The sequence below is a fragment of the Macaca fascicularis genome, chromosome 5 (genome assembly GCF_037993035.2).
Source record: "Macaca fascicularis isolate 582-1 chromosome 5, T2T-MFA8v1.1".
In the NCBI taxonomy this organism is placed as follows: domain Eukaryota; kingdom Metazoa; phylum Chordata; class Mammalia; order Primates; family Cercopithecidae; genus Macaca; species Macaca fascicularis.
In genome coordinates, this window is record NC_088379.1 from 7,073,358 (window position 1) to 7,091,104 (window position 17,747).

The window sequence follows — 17,747 nt, forward strand, 5'->3', positions numbered from 1 at the left end:
TCCCTCCCCTGCTGTCTCACTAGGAAAGAGGTGAAGCATGTTAGCCCGCTGAGGTCGGTGGCATCCCCCTAACCACAGACACAGGTTCTCGTCCAGGGACTCATTCATTTTTAAATACCTTCTGTATGCCCCAAACCAGTTGCATGTTCCTGGAAGACGCAGCCTCTCCCATCCCAGAGGACGTGAGGCTGGCCTCTCACTGGGCTTTGGGTATGTTCCACCAGCCCATTTACCATGATGCCCATTTTATGGGTGAGGAAACTGAGGCAGAGATAGATTAGGACACCTGTCCATGGTCCCGCAGCTAGGAAGGGATGGCTGGGGTCTCCATGGACGTCATAGCCATCCCACCCTGCCCCTCCATATGACATTGGTCCAGACACACACATGAGTCTTGCTCAGGACACACGCAAAGCAGCTTTATCATGGCATTGCCCTTCATCTTCTTCCACCTGATGGCTGTGAATCCTTGAGGACAGGGTCTACGTGGTGTTCATCTGATTCAAGACATTTCTTGCCGCAGGATAGGGCATCATCAAATGTTTGTGGATGAGTGAGCAAATGATCCTAGATGAGTACAGAAAAACAATAATTGCCTATTTAGTGTCACAGAGGTAAGTTCCAGTGTGGCAACAAGATGGAGGGCCGCTGAACCCATCCAGGAGGTCCGGGGGCCGGCATGCCTTTGCCCGAAGAGGGGGTCCCACCTGAATCTCAAAGGTCGTGGTGGGATCAGCTTGGGAAGAGGAGGTAGAAAGGGCATCTCTGGGCTTCATGTGTCTGAGGCCAGTCTTGTGAGAGAGGAAGCTGACTCATTTCAGGGACAAACCAGGGCAGAAGTCACTGGAAGGCAGATTCCAGGGCTGTTCAAAAAAGGGATAACAGCCTTTCCAGTCCTGTAGAGAATCAAATCATGTGCCCAGAGAGATGGGACAGCTCTTAAGATTTCACCTGTGTTTCAGATGCTTCCTCTCCCTTCTTTTGTGAGAGTCGGCTCCCTGCAGAGGAAATCACCTTCCCATCTCTGCTGGAGGCGTAGGGCCCTGCCAGGTCGCAAGTGGACTGAGGATCTGTGCTCGCCTGCCAGTTCCCTGGTTACCCTCATGGGAACCCCAGTTTTAGCTGATTCCTAGAGTCCCCATCTGCCAGATGCCCCCCCCACCAACTCCCCAAGGATATTTTGAGAACTCAGGGGGGTCTCAAGTATGATTGAATTTAAGAATTGCTTGAGGCATAAGCTGGCTTTGCAGATAGATGAGCCTGGGCTCTCCTCTGGTCTTGCCCAAGTGGGCCCAGAGAGCCTGGGAAATTCACCCCTTTGCCCCAGGCCTTGGTGTTCTCATGTGCTGCTAGGAATGGTGCTCTGTCTCTGAGGGTGGATGTAGGGATGAAATTAGGTTGAGGATATGAAAGTTCGCAGCCCAGGGCCCAGGCAAGGCATGTGGACTGGCAGCACCAGTTCTTCCCATCTCATAGGTAGTTCTACCACTTCTGTTGGTAAAATGGGTCACAGAGCCAGATATGATAAAAGAAAGGCTTAAAACATGCCCAAGGTCATCCTTGCTGATGAAAATGTTAAAAATCAGGTGCAATGAGCACACACTTAAAATAACACTCACTATATCCTCAGCAGTGAGAATACCTGGGAAATGTTGGAATCCTCTTTCTGGCTCTGTTTTGACTCTTTTCTCAAAGCCAATGTTTGGGGACTGGTCTGTCTCCTTTTGCCGCAGAAGGGAGTTGTGGAGGCTGGCATGTAGAGCAGGAGGGACTGGCCAGGATGGACGCCTGATGAGGCCTGTAGGGCTGGAAACCTTCCAAGATGCCTCATGCCACCTTCATTTCCTTATAGGCACTGGGGTCTGTGACCGTGGAAATAGCTCCAGCCACCACTATCCCTGGCTCATCAGTCCCTTTGTCATTGCCAGAAACTCTTTCCTGCCACACCCCACTGGATGGTCTTAATGAATCCTTCCCTCTCCCCAGGCCTCAGTTTCCCCATGTGGAAGATGAAGGGCTGGGTGATTCCCAAGGCCCCTTCTAGCTCTGACTTCCAGTGATCCTACACCTTGTTTAGAAGTTGACGGCTGTCAGCTTGGACTTTTCCAATAAATAATATAAGGAGATATTACCTTGTTTTTGGGGGAAAAAAGGCCAACTCAAGGATTATTTTCAAAAGCGCCAGCTGATGTTCAGATATGTTTCACCTAATGACTTGCAACTTCTTTTCAACAAAGCAAGTCCTGAAAAGGGTAAGAAAAGAATTCTACTTTTAAGTCGACGTGTTTAATTTTTCCTCCTGTTAAGACCGTTTTTCCCTGATTTTTTTTCTCTGTAAGTAAACTAATCAAATGACATGAAAGATTTTAAACAGTGACTCTCTTGGAAGAAAGAACCCTGGTAAAGTTGGTATAGGGCTGGGGTGTCTTTGACTTCCCTGGGCCACATTGAAAGAAAAATTGTCTTGGGCCACATATACATTACACTAACACTAACAATAGCTGGTGAGCTAAAAAAAAAATTGCAAAAAAAAAAATTCATAATGTTTTAAGGAAGTTTACATTTGTGCTGGGCCACATTCAAAGCTGCCCTGAGCCACATGGGGCCCGTGGGTAGAGGGCTGGGCAAGCGTGGTGTAGGGGAAAGGGCTCTGCTGGTCTGTAAGTTGGACTGGGTGACCTTGAGTGGAATTTACCTTGATCTTTGGTGCACACATCATGCCCCCGTCTCTTGGTGGGAGCCACTGACCACGACCACTGGCTGGGCCTTCCTCTATTTATACTGGCCTGCCCACGTTCTGCGTGAAGTCCACATCACAGCACCAAAAAGACCTGTCCCGGTCCAGAGTGTCAGTCTCCCCTGTCTGAGTTAGCCGCATGTTTGGGGAGGGGGTCGGGATAACCCACCCTGAGTGTGGAAGGCCCCAGGTTGCGTTTCCCAGGGGAGATCAGTCCCTAAGGCCTGTTTACTTCCCATTTCTCTTTCCCAACCCAACAACTCAGTGTCATAATTCTTGTAAAATGCTGTCATTGAGTTCCATACTACATATCTTACATCTGTTTTCTTTTCTTTTTCTTCTCTTTTCCTCATTTTCTTTTGGTATTATTTTATAGTTTTTGTTCCTTTTTTTGTTTTTCTCACTAGCATTCATTCTGTGGCCTTGATGACTTCAGTGAGCCAAGACCTCGGGTTGGTATCCTTTCCTTTTCGCAGATGAAAATGATGATTTTCTAAAACGGGAGGAGTCCTCCCCAGTCCCTGACGGTCCCGTTCCTTGAGAGATGAGGCACTGTGGAAGGTGGCGTTGTGCTGGACGCCTCAGCTCACGGGGCTGGGTCACCGGGGGAGACCGCCCTGAGGAGGGGCATCAGGGAGGCTCACTGTGAAGAAGATTCTCCTCTGTGGAGTTTCATCCACAAAGGGGGACTCTGTTTTATTCTAAAGGTTCTCTCCAGTTTGGCTTCAGTCCCTGGTGCTCTCAGTTGCCATGTGGACCAGTAAGTCCTCTGTAGAGTCCAGAGTCTTTGGCTTCCAGGTTCAAGGGCTGCAGGAGCAGGAGGTTGCTGGACAAATGGCTCATGGGCCCAGACTGCCACTTACGTGCAAAGTGCCCCAGGGTGCCCATGTAAAAAGCCATCCAGCTCCCTCTCACCCCTGTCCTGTGCTGGGTTTTGACACCTGTGCCATGCTCAGGAACCTCTGGAACAAGGCCACCTCAGCATCTGGTCCTCCTCTGACCACTGAGCCCTGTGTGTCCCCAGGACCCAGCTCCCACCCTAGACACCTGGGCCCTTGCACATTCTCCCTGAGAGTGACCATTTCAGAGCCAGGGGCTGCCAGGACCCATAGACTCTAGAATTCTGTCTTTGAATCCAGCCCAGGCTGAGGGCCCCCTGGGTTCCGGGGATACCTACAGTACCCACCAGGTAGCTACCTGGACCCCTTGGGCTGAGCTCCGAGGCCAGGGCCCTGCCTGATGTCCTCATGGGCGTCCCTGAGGCTGACCCCAGTCCACAAAGGCTTTGGTCTGGTACCTTCTGTACCCAAGTGTCTGGGACAGTGCTGGACACATGGTCGATATTCATTCGATGTTTATGGACTGAGTAAGGGAAGGATCTCAGGTCTTAGAGGACAGCTGACACTCAGTCCCATCTGATCAGGGGTGGGGGTGGCCACAGGGGGTGGGTGGGTGTTAGGGGATGGGTGATCTGATCCTGCTGCTGCTGCTGCTTCTCCTGGGTTGTGGGGGAAGGTCCCTCAGGGCTCAGCTGGGGTGTTCATGACAGCAGTGGGGGGAGGGGGCAGATAAAGCCAAGGGATCCTGCAGTCATTTTAACCCTTGGTTCTTGTGTCGTTTCAAATTATGTTTTAATCTTTCAGGATAGAAAAAGAGTTTATGGAATAAACTGAGTCCCTACGGCAACCCCAACCCCACTCAAACCAAATTCAACAGCGAAACAAGCTATTCAAAGTCCAGAGACTGCAAACAGAATTTATGTATATTTGACAATAGCTTTAAGGGGAAGCCTTTGGACGCATGGCTGGGTCCTGGCCAGCCCAAGCCGTAAGGACTCTGCAGGGACGATGGGGATTTTGTCAAACTTGGAGCCACATCCATGTCCCAGCTCTGGCACCTTGAAGGCCCAAGGGGGCAGAGACCTGAATGCCAGGAAACTAAGTGCAATTACCAGAAACCAAGGGATCGGCAGCCACTGCACTGTCTGGGGACAGGCCCGAGTCCTCATCCCCACGCTAGATGCCTCCCCAGGCCACAGTGTGCGTGTCCAGCTGGACCCGGGTGGGTGCCGTCTCTGCCCTGTGTACATAAATCTCCACGAACCGTGGTGTGTTCGTCCCAGAGTTTGTCTGCCGGAGCGACTTGCAAGTGTCCTTGTAATGTGAATCCCAGTTCAAGTTCTGCTGAGCAAAACCTCTGAATCTGTTCACAGCTGGATTCAGCAGCTGGCAGCCAGAGAGACAGGGCAGGACTCTGATGAGGGGCTGGAGCCTTGCCCATCATGGAGGAGCTGACCCCAGGGACCTCAGATTTCCGAGGGGAGGCCGAAGGCTCTGTCACTCTTGTGGGTGTGACACGGCAAAAGTCTCAGAGCATGACTGTCCCTGCGACCAGGTGGACTGAGGACTGATAGAGCAGACGTGACCACCAACCAGGCCACACTCGGGCCTGTGTTGCATCTCGATGGTAATTTGCAAGGGGCTGCCAAGGAGGAGACGCTGGAGCACCTGCAGGAACTAGGTTATTTCCACAGCGGCCCCGAGACCAGGTCCTGCTGTCACCACTGTGGGGAGGAAGTGAGCTCTTCCTGCCTTGGGAGGCCACCCCTGGATAGAGCCAGAAGAGCTGTCAGGGTGTTGGAGGCCTCCCTGGAGAGCGGATGGAGTGGGGCAGCTACAGAGAGTCAGACACCAGCTGAGGATGGTCAGCCCAGGAGGCAATTCCCCAAGTTAATTTCCGATGTTGTTCCTGTTGTTATTCTAGGCTGGGTGGGGGCATCTCCAGAAGAAGCCACCTGCTCACAGGATGCTTCTCCCAAACTTCTGCACGGGAAGACGTTTGGAATTAGAATAGATGAAGTGAAACAGAAGACTGAATGTGATGAGGAGGCTGGCTGTGTCTGCATGGGAAAAGCCGGCTGAAGGCCAGGCCGGGTCATCCTCAGCTGGTTGCAGGTGGACAGGCTCAGGCCCTGCTCATCAGGTGGAAGGAACAGGTCTGTGGTCTCTGGTGAGAAGGACCTTTGGACAAAAGGGAAATGACTGAAATTTAGGCAGTTGAGGGAACTCATGGGGTGAGGGCGACAGAAGAGCTAGAAGTTCTCAGAAGACCAGATCCACGGATGGAGAAGGACACAGTGCCCTGCACAGAAAGGGCCCTGCCAGCCGGGGAGGGCTGCTCACACCACATCCCAGGATCCATCTCTAAGCAGAAATGCACCAGGATGGCCCAGCATTACTCATTCTCTTTTGAAATCAAAACCGCAAAGCACCCACTAGCTCAGCCTCCGTAACTTACCAACACTTGGTGAAATATGAACAAACTGATGTCGGTTGAAAACATAGGCATCCTAGCAGCCCAGGGGGCAATGGGAGAGTGGGATCACACAGTGAGTGAAAACAAAGGCACGCCTACTGTTTCCGGCCGGGAAGCACAGGATGCATTGCTGTGCTAACTTCTGCGGGCAGAAGTCTAGGGGCACCCATGGGTCTCTGGAATGTCGGTCCAGCACTCTTGTAGCCACTGCAGGAGTGCGGTCCTCACGCCTGCCTGTCCCCATCCTTCATTGGGTGAAGGGCAGTGTCTGTGTCTGCTGGGCTCTCCCACTGAGATCATGTGACCGAAATGGCCTTGGCTTTGAAGTCAGACCCATTGGTCCCTGCCAGCCTGGCCTCTTCCTGCTGCGGACACTGGCAATGTCCTTGCCACTCTGAGGAATGGTGGTGATAGTTCCCATGTGAGGCCTTGGGAGAGGTCTGAGCTGGAGGGTTAGACCCGCAGGCTCCTGCAGGCCACCGTGGCTGCTGGTGGGAGACATAGCATCCTCTGTTCTCTCCTTGGGAGTTGTCCTCAGAGGAGTCCATACAGCCGGCCCGGGGCCAGGACCCGTTCTCTTTGGCCCTCCACGAGGCGGTGCAGGATGAAGCATGAGGCTCACACTGGCAGGTATGAGGGTTTCCCTGCATAGAAATGCAGAGTCCCTGTTAGGAACCAGTATTTCTTGTCACAGTCCCAGCCATGACTTCCCGGCTCCCTGCTAGGCACAGTCCTGGCTGCTAGGACCCCAGTTTCAGGAAGCTTCAGAGCTGTGCTGCGCCCCAGTGCACTCACCCCTCATCCACAGCCCTGTGCACAGGTCAGGCACATCTGCCAGGGCTTTGAATGTTGTCGTCTAGTAACACGTATGTGGCTTCCAGGGCAGCAGAGTTACAAAGTCTGGGGAACCCAAGGTCACTTCCTCAGGTAGAAAGGAGAAGTGTAGCTCCACACTTTAGCATAGCCCTCCCCACGGGTCAGCTGGGAAGTTCAGCAGAGAGCCAGCCCCGAATGTTCCTGGCACAGAGATGTCCGTGGTGCAAACACAGGTTTCCACTTCTCTCTCTTACACCTCAATCCTCTGTAGGCCAAAGGCGACCAGGGAGGAGCTGGGGCAGAGAAGTCAAGGGGTCAGACTGCGTTCTGTCACCGCCACTCTGGCCGCCTCCTGCCGGCTGAGGAGCCAAGGCCGGGACTGAGGCCGGGAGACCAGTTATGCAGGGACAAGCCGGGCTGATTTGTCCAGGACGGCGGGGGGTTCTGGGAACACAGGACTTCCTGTTTTAAAATGGAGGAGGTTCTGGGCAAACTGGGAGGTCATTACCCCACGGGTATGAGGCTTTTCTCACCGAACCCCACTTCCCTTCCGGGTCTGCAACTGGCTGCAGGTGTTTTGGCTGAAGCGCAGTGCCTGTGCCGAGCAACTTAGGTGAAATGGGCTTTGTATTTCACACGAATGCCCTGAGAGCCAGCTCACGCTCAAGGGTGTGAAATCCTACACAGCCTGCCCCCAGTTCGGTGCTGGGCCCTGAGGGGAGGGGAGGAATACAAATGTGTGGGTGGGCGGGCGTCTCCCCCAGTCAGGAGCAAGGCTCACCCTGGCTGGTTGCATGCCCCGCTTTAGCTCCGGCTTCCCCATCCTTCCCAAGCAAATTCAACATCTGCTCCCATCCGCTGCTCCTTTATCCCCCGGGAGCATCCAGGACTGTGGCCCCCGGGTCTTCCTCGCCGGCTGTAACCCCTCTGTAACCAGTAGCAATCCTGCCTGACACCCCCAGGACAAACAGTGGCCAGTTTGACCTTTGGTTATTTTCTCACATTTAAACAGGGTTTGCCAGGGCTCTGCCAAATTGGGTGGGAAATGGCAAACATGCCGTTGTGGGGTCCTCTTCCCTCCCGCCCCGCCTGGTTGTCTGGACTCCTAGGGCCTTCTGTAGGGACTCTTGGGGCCTTCTGTAGGGCCCTTCTCTACGCCCCAGATTCCGGCTCTGAAGTAGGGTGGAGTCCAGGTCTTCACACGGCCAGACCTCCTTATTTCCCTCCCAGCTTCCCCCCAACTCTCAGGGGCTGTTGTTCCAGTAGAAACAGGGACTCTTGATTTCTTCCATAGCCTGTGTTCTCCCTGTTACCACCCTCAGTCTCAGGGAACCTCCCCAAGGATCCCAAGGGGTCAGAACCCCATCCTTACATCTGCACATCAATCTGTCCCCTTCTCCTGCCCAGGCCCTGTCACTTCTGAGGGGCCTGCAGGCTCAGATCTCCACCCCAGGCTACCACAGAGGTTGGTAAACCATAGGCAGGCCACGATTTTCTCTGTTTGACCTTCTTCTTCCCCCAAGATCCTCCGTCACTTACCTAAAAGACCTTCAGCTGTCACTCAATCCTCCTGCTCTGCATTGGCTCCTCCTGGCTGATGTTCCTCGGGGCTCATGGTGCAGTGCAGATACAGGACCGACCACCACCCCCCGCCACCTCCCCAGAGCTCAGTTAGTCATCGCCACAGCGGGGAGCGGGGACTGCTGCCAGTTTCATCTTGCAGGGGGCCAAGTCACTTGCCTAGGATCATGTGGCAAGCAGGCTTGAAAGTTGGACGCGGCTGGACAGTGTTGCGTCTGCCCCCCATCCAGCAGACAGCATGCGTATTTAGTGTGTGCCGGGTGCTCTGCTGAGGGCTTTGCAGGGATTGACTTATTTATTCCTCGACAGCTCTTCACTTAGGCACGATTTTTACCCTCCTTTTTTCTTTGAGAAGTTAAGTAATTTGTCCAAAATCACATCTGAGAAGCGATGGAGACAGGCCTGGAACCTAGGCAGCCTGGTCCCAGCGCCTGGGATCTGAGTGGCTCTACTGCACCCCCGCCCCCCGCCTCTGACCGCCCCAGGTCCACTGAAACCCCTTGTGGCCACCAAGACATTGGCCACTGTTGGGAAAATATGATTAAAGACAAAAGCTTCTCCCAGCGCAGAAAACCTCATCACAAAGAAAAGAAAAAAAAAAAGGTTTTATTATTGAATAAGCATTAAACCAAGATATGAGATGCATTACAGGCAACCCACTGAGAGATTGCAAAGACAGAAAGAAGTTTCAACCTTTTGTATAGCCAGGCAGGCACAATGCATGCACACATTCTCTCACCCTCATCCCTACGGAAAAGGACTTGATAGCGTCATTGCTTCACATGGTTCATCCTAAACTCACCTGGCAACTAGGGCAACCCTCTGTGTTCATTAATTTGTTTTATACAAAGGGAAAAAAAACGTCTCCTGCACCTGGGTTCCACCCTTCTGTCACTTCCTGTGACAGGTTTTGCATTTTGGAGCCAGGCGCCTGGCCAATTAGGCTCCTTCCTCCCACTGAACACTAGGGGCGCTGTTTTCCTTGGAATTTACATCCCAAAGAGGCGGTGCCCAGGTCCTTCAGGAAAACATTCCCGGGTCATACAGCTGGCAAAAGGCTTATTTCGCTTTAAAAAGGATTTACACATATTTCAAAGAGACAAAGAAAGAACTTACAAATTTTCTAAAGTAAATGCTCTAAGAAAAGGGAGGGGGGACGTTTCTTATTTTTAACAGGGAGATGGAAGCCTCTTATTTTCTGTTTGTCTGCCTCCATCTTGCTCCTGCCAACCCGAAATGCTGGATCCTCAAAATGACATTTGACCAGGCACCTCCCTTCTCCCAGGGGCCCACAGAAACGCCAGAGTCCTTGAGTGCCTGTAAGAGGATGGCACCCAGCCTCCTCTGTCCTCACTCCCCACTTCCTCCTTCTGTGTGTCCACCGGGCCAGCTCAGTCTGGTCCTCCCGTTCCCTTCACCTGTCCTGCCTCTCTGTGCGGGGCAGTGGCCTGAGGATGCTCCCCACCTGGGGGAGTCCCCTCCCCACCTCTCTCTGCTGTAATCCCCCATTCCTCCTACGATCTCTTCAGCCTGGAGCTCCCTCCCCCTCCTCCGGGTGCCCAAAGGATGCATTTGCTCCTGTTTTGGGGTCTTGTTGCTCACCTATGACCGTATCTCCTGTGTCAGAATGCACACTCTCTAGTGTGGGAGTCAGATCCATATTTGAATCCTGACTCTGCTACCTCCCATCCCACCTGTGAGGCCCAGATAAGCTCCTTCACCTTGCAGAGCCTCCATCGGACCATCTGTATAATGGTCATGTTAACGCCTACCTCATAGGGTCACTGGGAGAATTGGACTGGGTAAGGCAAGAGAGGCCCCCGCCCCTGGTGCAGACGGCACCCAGGGCAGCATAAATTTCCCATCCTCTTCCCCTAGCAAACTCTAGGTCCTTGAAAAGTATGTGTTGTACTCAGAGAGGAGGTGTGGAACTTTATTCATTATGTGGTAAAAAGATGAGCTTCATTGACTACTGGGCGTCTCCAACATCTGATGGCCTTACCTGGAGATCTTACTTTTCCTCTCTGTGTTCATCACCGGGCATTTCATCTCATGTGATTTTTCTGCAACTTTTTCTTGCTTCGCGTGAGTTCTGGCATGCTGACTTGTAAAATGAGAGGCTTTCATTCATATTGTATGATGCTTGTGCAGATGAAACCCAAGTCACCCACTCATGAATAATCCACCTGTTCTTGCCCTTCTCAAAGGATATTCTCCTGAACAATCTGAAGTCACAACCACCACCTTGAAACCTCCAGGAAGTCAATGTTGCAAACTCACTTAATTTTATTATTAAGTCTTGCCCCATGAAATATTTGCGAGATGGAGCCAACAGCTAAGGGACGGACTGAGAAGAGTTTCAGCTATGTCATCAGAGCCCCCAGCAGTGAGGGGTTCGACATAATGAACGTTGATGTGAAGATTGACACATCCTGGATATTCCAGGACATGGAAGATAGTGCTGAGGAGCAGGCAGGTCTTCAGGAAGAAGCAGCTGGTCACCCAGACGTGGATACGGGGGCCCTCAGGAGGCAGCTGGAGTCCTCCCAGCAGAAGCTGTCAGCAGCGGTGGACAAGTACGTGACATCAGAGTCCGGGCTGAGAAGCAGGTAGCGATGCCGTTTTGATTTCTCTGTGTGTATTTCACAAACCCCAGGGCCATCAGAGTGTGTCACCATAGTGTGTTGAATCACACCACGCAGTTGGGGAAACCACCTCTCCACAGGCACGTAACCTGCCCACTCAGTCACTTGCCTTCTGCTTCTCCCGCCTTCCTTCTTCGGCTCTGTACCTGCAGGCGAGGCTGCCTGGGCTCCTCTGCTCAAAAGCTTCCATGGAGGTGCAGCCAACGGGAGGCCCTGAAATGGAGGGAGGCGGGGAGAAGCCAGGTCCTTTCCCTCTCTTCTGCTCTGGGTGACTGTTCCATGAAAGGGCCATATGTGCAAAGTGACCCAGAAGGACAGAAGGAACGGAGAAACCAAAGAAAGAGGCAGACAAATCCAGTTGGTCGGTTTGGGGTGATTTTTTTTGGGGAACTGGCAGACAGAAGCATGATTTTAGGCAGCTGCCAGACAAATAGATGTCCATGCAGCAAACCTTCCACCCCCAAGCCAGGGCTTATATCCTGGGGAAAAAGCGTTTGTGCTCTGGAAGGCTTGCATAGGTGGCTACAGGAATCACAGCCTGTGGTTTCTGCAACAACAGGGGTGGTTTTGGAGGAAACTCACAATGAATAGGTGTTTCTACGTAAAGAGAACTACATCAAGTCCACATCTTGGAGGCATTCGTGGACTCAGGGTTAGTCAAGAGTCACGTGCTGGATTAGCATTTAAAATAAAGTCGCTCTTGTTCCCACAGTGACATCTCCCACTGTGGCTGTAACTCAGACGTGCTCTCAGCTTCCTCTGTGGTCCCAGCTCCCACTAGGTGGCCTGGCTGCTCCGCCCTGCCCTGGTAACAGCATCTCTTCCTTGTGTGACCATCCAGCCCCCAGGGCAGAGGTGGCTTCTGGCAGTTGCTAATCCAGGCTGCTTGTCATCTCTGTCTGGCCTTCGGACTCTGCTGTCATCTTTGAAATAGGTTCTCTGCATTCATTTCTCTCTGTAGAACTTCCTGGTGTGGGCTCTGTTTGCCTGATGGAGTTGACCTGGTCTCAAGGTGGAGCATTTGAATCCAGGTCTTTCTCTAAAGCCCATCCTGTTTCCTGATGATGTCTTGACACCCAGACTGGCAGAACGAGGTTAGGCCTTGCATGTAGATCAGAGACACCCAGCATGGAAGCACAGTGCAGTGGTGGCGGGGATCGATTCTGACAGGCTACTCATATCCCAGCAGCCACGTGCCTTGGATTTTTGTAGGACTTCCCCATTTTCTTGTACTTGCCTTTGTTTCAGTAAAGGCAGGCCATTGAATGTGGATACACATGTGATTCACTTTTCTTCCCTTTGGTGAAATTTTATGCATGAAGAAATTCACAAATCAGAGAAATTCTTCTGTTACTCTATGTGATTGCCCATTCCTTCATTCATTCAGCAACACACTTACCCTCCAAGAGTCATATACTAAGTTATGTTAGTTTGCCTGGGTTGCCATGACAAAGCACAGTAAGGCCTCACTGAATGTTGTCCATAGGTTGTTGGAAACTGTGACTAAGTGAACCAACATACAACAAAACCAATTTGTTTTTGTTTATTATTTTGCTTTGGTTTGAGATAGAATCTTACTCTGTTACCCAGGTCGGAATGCCATGGCATAATCTTGGCTCACTACAACCTCCACCTCCTGGGTTTAAGTGATTCTCCTGCCTCAGCCTCCCGAGTAGCTGGGACTACAGGGGCCCATCACCACACCAGGCTAATTTTTGTATTTTTAGTAGAGACAGGGTTTCAACACGTTGGCCAGGCTGATCTCAAACTCCTGACCTCAAGGGATCTGCCCACCTCGGCCTCCCAAAGTGTTGGGATTATAGACGTGAGCCACCACGCCCCGCCACAAAAGTAATTTGACCATAGGCTAATTGATACAAATAAGAGTTAAGTTCCTACAGCATATTTCAGGTCACAAAAACATCACCAAACTTTCAAATAAAGACCCCAACCACTTCTAATGTTAAACATTGAAATAAATGTGAAAGACTCAAACAAATTTAAATTTAAGAAAGACTCAAAAAAAACACAAGTAAGATGATTATTTACCCAGTTGTTCCAGTTCAGGGCCACAGGTGGCTGGGGCCTCTCCCGGCAGCTCAGGGTGCAAGGCCTGGACAGGACACTCACACCCACACGCACACTCACGCAGGCCGGGACTGTGTCGACAGGCCAGCTCACCTAATGTGCAGTTTTGGGCTGTGGGAAGAAACCAGGGTACCCCGAGAAAGCCCACGCAGACATGGGGAGAATGGGCCAACTCCACATAGACAGTGGCCCTGGCTGAGAATCTTTTTTTTTTTTCTCATCAGCATTATAATGAAATGACATTATTTGCAGACCTGGGTGACTTAACAAAAATTTATTTTCTCACATTTCTGGAGCCCAAAAGCCCAAGCTCGAGGGGTCGGCAGGGTTGGTTTCTCTTGAGGCCTCACTCCGTGGCTTGTGGACTCCACCTTCTCCCTGTGTTGTCATATGGGCACCCCTCTGTGTGTGTCTGTGTCCTCATCTCCTCCTCCTACAAGGACCCCAGTTGGGTTGAATCTGGGCCCACGCTCATGACTTTCTTTCAACTTAATTGCCTCTTTGAAAAGGCTTATCTCCAAATATAATCACATTCTAAGGAACTTGGGGGTTAGGCCTTCAACACAGGAACTCTGCAGGGATGCACTGAGCCCATATCAGAAGTCCTGGGTGCTGAGAGCTGGGAAAGGCAGGGCCCTGGCCCAAGAGACTAGCAGCGTAGGCCCATACAGGGTTGTACATTCAAATCTTCTAGAAAGGTTGGTGGTGGAAACCAGAAGATCAATGGACCCCAGGAAGACAGGCAGGGAACCTCAGCCAAAGGGGACCCCTCCACGGGAGGGGGAGACAGAGTGCCCAGGAGGACACCACGAGCCGTGGGGAGGAGGAGCCTCTGACCGGGCCTGTGGGGGAATGAGGGCTCATCCTCTGTTCTCTTTAAAGATGAGGTACACCATCTTGCAGGAGAGGGCCAGGGGAGGAGAAAAGGGAGCTAGCACAGGGCTAAGCCCTCCCATACTTGCCCCATCTTGGCTCTCTTGGACCCTGCGATGCATAGAGTGACATCAGCGCCTTTAACAGATGAGTAAACTGAGGCTGAGGGATGAAATACTAAGTGATTCAGGGCTGCCGAAAGCTGAGGCCAGGGTCTGAAAGCACGATTCTGAGCACGGATTTCAGACGAATGTCACAATGTGTTTGGGTTTAGCGGGGGAAGGCCAGGTAGTATGTCTTGGATTCGCTTTAAATAAAGAGTTGAAGCACAGAAGTATTTCTTCTCAAAATAATATAACAGCTTTGTTAGAAATGTGAAGAAATCCCACTCCCATCTTCATAACACTATCATGTTGCATATTTATTCCTCGTCTACATGCAGTAAAATTAATAACAGCTAAGTACTTACCGAGTACTTGTTCAGTACCAAGCCACTGTTCACAGGCTTGACAAGTATTAACATAATAAATCCTTAAAATGATACTAGGCCAGCACGGTGCCTGTAATCCCAGCACTTCGGGAGGCCGAGGCGGGCAGATCACCTGAGGTCGGGAGTTCAAGACCAGCCTGACCAACATGGAGAAATCCTGTCTCTACTAAAAATACCAAATTAGCTGGGTGTGGTGGTGCATGCCTGTAATCCCAGCTACTCAGGAGGCTGAGGCAGGAGAATCACCTGAACCTGGGAAGTGGAGGTTGCGGTGAGCCAAGATCGTGCCATTATACTCTAGCCTGGGCAACAAGAGCGAAACTCCATCTCAAAAAAACAAAACAAACAAACAAAAAAACCTAAAAACACAGTAAAAGTATCATCCACATTTGTCATTGGTTTAATTGGGGAACAGTGATACTTCACTGTCAATGTCATATTTGTGAGTGTATTAGCTTCCCACAGTTGCTGTAACACATCACCACAAGCTTGGTGGCCAGAAGTGGGAATCAGTCTTCCTGAGCTAGTAGAGCTGTGGGTGGAGCCAAGCCCTCTCCGAGGCTGGAGGGGAAATCCATTTCCTGGTCTTCTCCAGGTCTAGAGCTGCATTCCTGGGCTCCCGGCCCTGCCTCCATCTTTGGAGCCAGCTGCATGCAATCCTGCATTGGTGGCCACACTGCCATCCCTAGACTCAACCCTCTCTGTCTCCCTCTCTCAAGGATACTTGTGATTGGTCTTAGAGACCAGCCGGCGAATCCAAGTCCATATCCCCATCTCACCATCCTTGACTTAATCCTATCTGCAGTCTCTCTTGCATTTTAAGGTAACATTCATAGGTTCCAGGGATTAGGGCCTGGATAAACTTGGGGCCAAAATTTGCCCTGCCAAAGTGAAATTCGTCATTTTCTGCTTCGTTTAAGATTAGGAATTGTATCAGAATTAAATACTGTTCTCATAGTTATTGTTACAGACTGGTCTCAGAACTAGAAAGAAAGGCTTTTGTTTTTCCTAGCAAATCTCCCCATATCGTATAACGCATTGGAAAGCACTCAGCCTGACTGGCTAACTGGAGCTGCTCCTGTGGTCCAGTTTGGAAGGAGCTTGATTATGATCCTCACGAGAAAGCACGCTCTGGTCTGCCATCCTTGAGACCTTTCCTCAGGGCATGAGAACTGGAATAGGAGAGGGACTCTTGGCCTTATCATTAATAATAATGCATCATGTAATTTAATCTTCATGAAAACCTACTGAACAAGGTTAATGACCTCTGTTTTATAGATAAAGTTACGGAGGGTCATAGTGCTGAACTAGCCCTGCTAAGGCCCCATGGCTGGTGAATGGCAGAGCCGGCAGGCAAAGCTAGTTCTTCACCCAGGCTAGCAGTATCTGTCCTGGATGTGCAGATGTCCAGCGGGGACTTGGGGAGGAGTGAGGATATGCAGAGCTTAGGCACGGAGGCTATGAGTGCACCTTCACGTGTATCATGGTTTCTATTATAGAGGCAAGACTGACACATTAAGGGGACTTGGAAACTAGGCACAATGGGAGACAGGCCAGTCTTCTCAGTGCCTTCTCACCCTATGGGTCCAGGAGCCTGGGCTTTCTTTCTGGACTTTCTGCCCCCACCCTCCTTGTGTCTCCCTCCCACAGAGCTGCAATCAGGGTTCACATCCAGTCTGAGTTCACATCTGCTTGTGACATAGCTCCAGTGTGTTTGCAAGACCATGCAAAGCCTTCCTGTGACTTAGCCATTCCTAATAGACAGTTAAGCCACTTCCAGCTTCTCATCTGGAAGAGTAAGTAATGCAGAGATTAATTTTTTTCAGTTGTAGAAATCTTTTTCTGAATTTCAATCATTCCTTAGGTTTACAAGAATGTAGCTAAAATGGGAGACAGTAGAGCAGAGGCTGACAATGCTAAGTCCGGAAGTAAGACCAACTAGATTCTATAATGCTGTGTGACTGGGCAAAAGTCTGCCCCCTCTGATCCTATTTCCTCCTGTGTGAAGTAGGGGTAGCAGAACCCACCTGCAGCTGGTAATGTGAGGATTCATTGAAACCACCAAGTTAAAGCTCTTAGCCTAAATGGCTCAAGCTCAGGCACTCTTAGTTGGCATTACCTGAATCTGCAATTACTGGCTTCGGTGTGAGGACATTGAAGATTTCTGATGCATGGTACCTAATTGTTCAAATAACGTCTTTGAAGTATTGTAGATAATCTTTAGAACTATATGCATGAATATTATGCAAAACGTCATTTTGCCAGAACATCGAATTGATCAAATGACAAAAACAATAATAATAATAATTTGGCCCCGGGGTCTGCAAAAGCCTTAGGCCATGTTGACTGCACCTGAGCAAGTGCCTCCCTGCTCTTCACGCTGCAGAATTCAGGAGCTGGAGCTGTCAGAGAGGAAACTCCTCCGGAAGGTGGACCAGCTGAACATCCACGTGGCTCAGGAGAGAAGCGCCTGGCTGCAGGCCCAGGAGAAGCTGGCAGCGCTGCAGGGGGAGCTGGCCAGCCAGGTACGTTTCCTTCTTCTTTCCAGTCCCCGTTTCCCGGACTGCAGAGCTGCTGGAACTCAGTAGCAGCTGCAGGTAGACAAAGACAGTAGAGGGTGGGCCTGGGAGAGCCCAGTCAGGAGGGTTAGAGAGATCCTAAGTTCATGGTGCATGGTAGTGACTGCAGGGCCTGGGGCGTGCAGGGATGTGGGGGTGGGGGCTGTGATCTGTGGGGGCTGCACACTTGCTGGAAGCTCTTGTGCCTGAGGACCTCAGCTCCAGGCCACAGTCTGAGGACAAGAGTTGGCTGATGCAGGGCTCCTGGGGTCTGGAGCTCTTATGCAGATGGGGGAGACTGATAAAAAACAAGTAACTCTAAACCTGGATGTGGGGTGACATGGGGGAGTGTGGGAACCCCCCCGGCGTGTGTTCAGGGGGCTGGGGGAGTTGAGGAGAGCTACAGAGAGCTGAGGCCGTGTGAGTTGGGCCTTGTTGGGAAGGGCGTGTGGGGCGTGAGTGACAGCATGGGCCACAGCACAGAGGTGTGGGAGAATACAGAGGATGTCACCCTGCTGGGGATGGAGTGGGTGAGTTGGAAAGTTCCAGAGGGGCCAGATGGCCAACTCCGCTGCATGGCCCAATTCTGAATACAATGGGGAACAAGCTTTAGGGGACTTAAGTAGGGAAGCCTCGGGGTCAGA

At 51.3% G+C, this 17,747-nt stretch overlaps 2 protein-coding genes across 7 annotated transcripts in view; both read left to right on the forward strand.

Moving 5' to 3' along the window:
* The window catches only part of JAKMIP1 (janus kinase and microtubule interacting protein 1), a 181,640-nt gene extending 176,059 nt beyond the window's left edge, over positions 1 to 5,581 (forward strand). The window contains exons 21-22 of the mRNA XM_005554446.5: positions 3,114 to 3,189; positions 4,381 to 5,581. Of these exons, the coding sequence (XP_005554503.1) occupies positions 3,114 to 3,164 (51 nt within the window). The 3' untranslated portion in view covers positions 3,165 to 3,189; positions 4,381 to 5,581. The remainder of the gene's footprint in view (positions 1 to 3,113; positions 3,190 to 4,380) is intronic.
* C5H4orf50 (chromosome 5 C4orf50 homolog) overlaps positions 5,371 to 17,747 on the forward strand; it is a 118,631-nt gene continuing 106,254 nt past the window's right edge. For all 6 annotated transcript variants that reach the window (XR_010586733.1, XM_045392104.3, XM_065544755.2 and 3 more), the window contains exons 1-3: positions 5,371 to 6,682; positions 10,657 to 11,058; positions 16,932 to 17,070. Coding sequence is in view for 5 of the 6 variants with exons in the window: in XM_045392104.3 (XP_045248039.2) it covers positions 10,772 to 11,058; positions 16,932 to 17,070 (426 nt within the window). In the remaining variant the exon portion in view is untranslated. The remainder of the gene's footprint in view (positions 6,683 to 10,656; positions 11,059 to 16,931; positions 17,071 to 17,747) is intronic.